The sequence below is a fragment of the Nicotiana attenuata genome, unplaced genomic scaffold (assembly GCF_001879085.1).
Source record: "Nicotiana attenuata strain UT unplaced genomic scaffold, NIATTr2, whole genome shotgun sequence".
Lineage (NCBI taxonomy): Eukaryota > Viridiplantae > Streptophyta > Magnoliopsida > Solanales > Solanaceae > Nicotiana > Nicotiana attenuata.
This window is the reverse complement of record NW_017685222.1, coordinates 1-1,771: the sequence shown is the minus strand read 5'-3', so window position 1 is coordinate 1,771 and position 1,771 is coordinate 1. Positions and strand designations below refer to the sequence as shown.

General features: G+C 35.1%; 1 protein-coding gene across 1 annotated transcript; it reads right to left on the bottom strand.

The window, feature by feature from the left end:
- Positions 1–40: 40 nt before the first annotated feature.
- On the bottom strand, positions 41–1,765 carry LOC109222140. Its single transcript, XM_019386537.1, has 5 exons — positions 1,631–1,765; positions 1,450–1,531; positions 326–519; positions 140–226; positions 41–52 (listed from the first exon to the last, which is right to left on the bottom strand). Exons 1-5 carry the CDS (start codon positions 1,757–1,759, stop codon positions 41–43), a joined length of 504 nt encoding a protein of 167 aa, XP_019242082.1. The 5' UTR covers positions 1,760–1,765.
- Positions 1,766–1,771: the final 6 nt, after the last annotated feature.

Below are 1,771 nucleotides of genomic sequence, written 5' to 3'. Positions count from 1 at the left end.
AAAAGACGGAGATTAGTTCTGTAAAAAACATACAAACATTTTACAAAAGAATCTACATAGGAAACAGACAAGCTCAAATGTAGCATCTTCAGAAATAATGAAGTTGACGTGAAATAAAAAAAATCATTTAAAAATGAACCTTACCACTAGTTACATCTTTGACAGAATCCTCAAAGTGGTGATCTTGTTCTGCAGAATGTTCTCTTTGTGGTGGCATATGGTCAACCTGATATTGATGTATGAATGAAAAATATCAGACTTGGAATTGTAACCGCCAGAATGATGCAACAAATGTAGTATAATGGCAAAAGGCGGATAGTCTTGCCTGCCGATCGATTTCAGATGATCCAGAATCCGCAGCAATTGTTTCAACAGAATAATTGTGTGTATCGTCAGCTTTTCGTTGTGCTTGAGGAGAAGATAGTGTTTCTGCAAGCACTTCTCCATCCTGCATCTTTTGACAGCTAATGGAAGATTCAGTCTGAAGACCTTGTTGATCCTTCATAACATCGTTTACAACTGAAACATCATTCAGTACACGGGTTACTTTAATCATCCCAAGTGCTTTGCTAGTGAAACATTATAGAAACCTTAATGTTCTTATACACAATACAACATCAATACAGCAATAACTTAGCATGCATCACTATCAAACTTATGTCTTGTAATTAGAAACTAGAACCTGACATGATGCTCAAAGATAGAAACGAAGTTCAAATATAGTACAGAAATCTTGTTATTTTTGAAATATTTTCATTAGTGACGACTGGATCTTTTGCAAGAGAACCATATCTTTTTGTAAGGTCCTCTATACGGTATACAACTTGTATGCAGGGTTATCCCAAACTTTTCAATAAAACCATTACCTTTATTTTAAAAAAAATAAAATAGAAAAGAATAGTGAAGTTCAAAAGTCATGATTCTTGACAACCACAAATTCCAAATTCTCCATAGCTAATATGTTTATAAGATGCATCACATGCATCTTCCCATTGGAAAAAGGGAGATGAAACGAAAAAGAAAAGAAAAAGTTATAAGAGATCATCTCAAAGCAACCTAAGGTATTGCATCACAATGCAGCACAAGTTTTGGCAAACATGGGAAGTTATTTGTTTTCCTAGTACTAAATTTCCAATACTTCACACCTCAATCTTTATCCTCTAGATCACCAATCAAATGTTCAGTCTCCAAAACCATGCATCACCTGAGTAAGAGTTGGACATTCAAGTGGGTCAAAAAACAGAAAGTTGACTACCGATGATTCCATGAAAAACTCAAGCTATGTTAAAACGCAAAAAAAGACGGAGATTACTCTGAAAAACACACAAACATTTGGCTATACAAAAGAAATCTACATAGGAAACAGACAAGCTCAAAATGTAAGCATCTTCAGAAATAAATGAAAGTTGAACGTGAAATAAAAAAAATTCATTAAAAATAGAACCTTACCACTAGTTACATCTTTGACAGAATCCTCAAAGTGGTGATCTTGTTCTGCAGAATGTTCTCTTTGTGGTGGCATATGGTCAACCTGATATTGATGTATGAATGAAAAATATCAGACTTGGAATTGTAACCGCCAGAATGATGTATCAAATGTAGTATAATGGCAAAAGGCGGATAGTCTTGCCTGCCGATCGATTTCAGATGATCCAGAATCCGCAGCAATTGTTTCAACAGAATAATTGTGTGTATCGTCAGCTTTTCGTTGTGCTTGAGGAGAAGATAGTGTTTCTGCAAGCACTTCTCCATCCTGCATCTTTTGACAGCT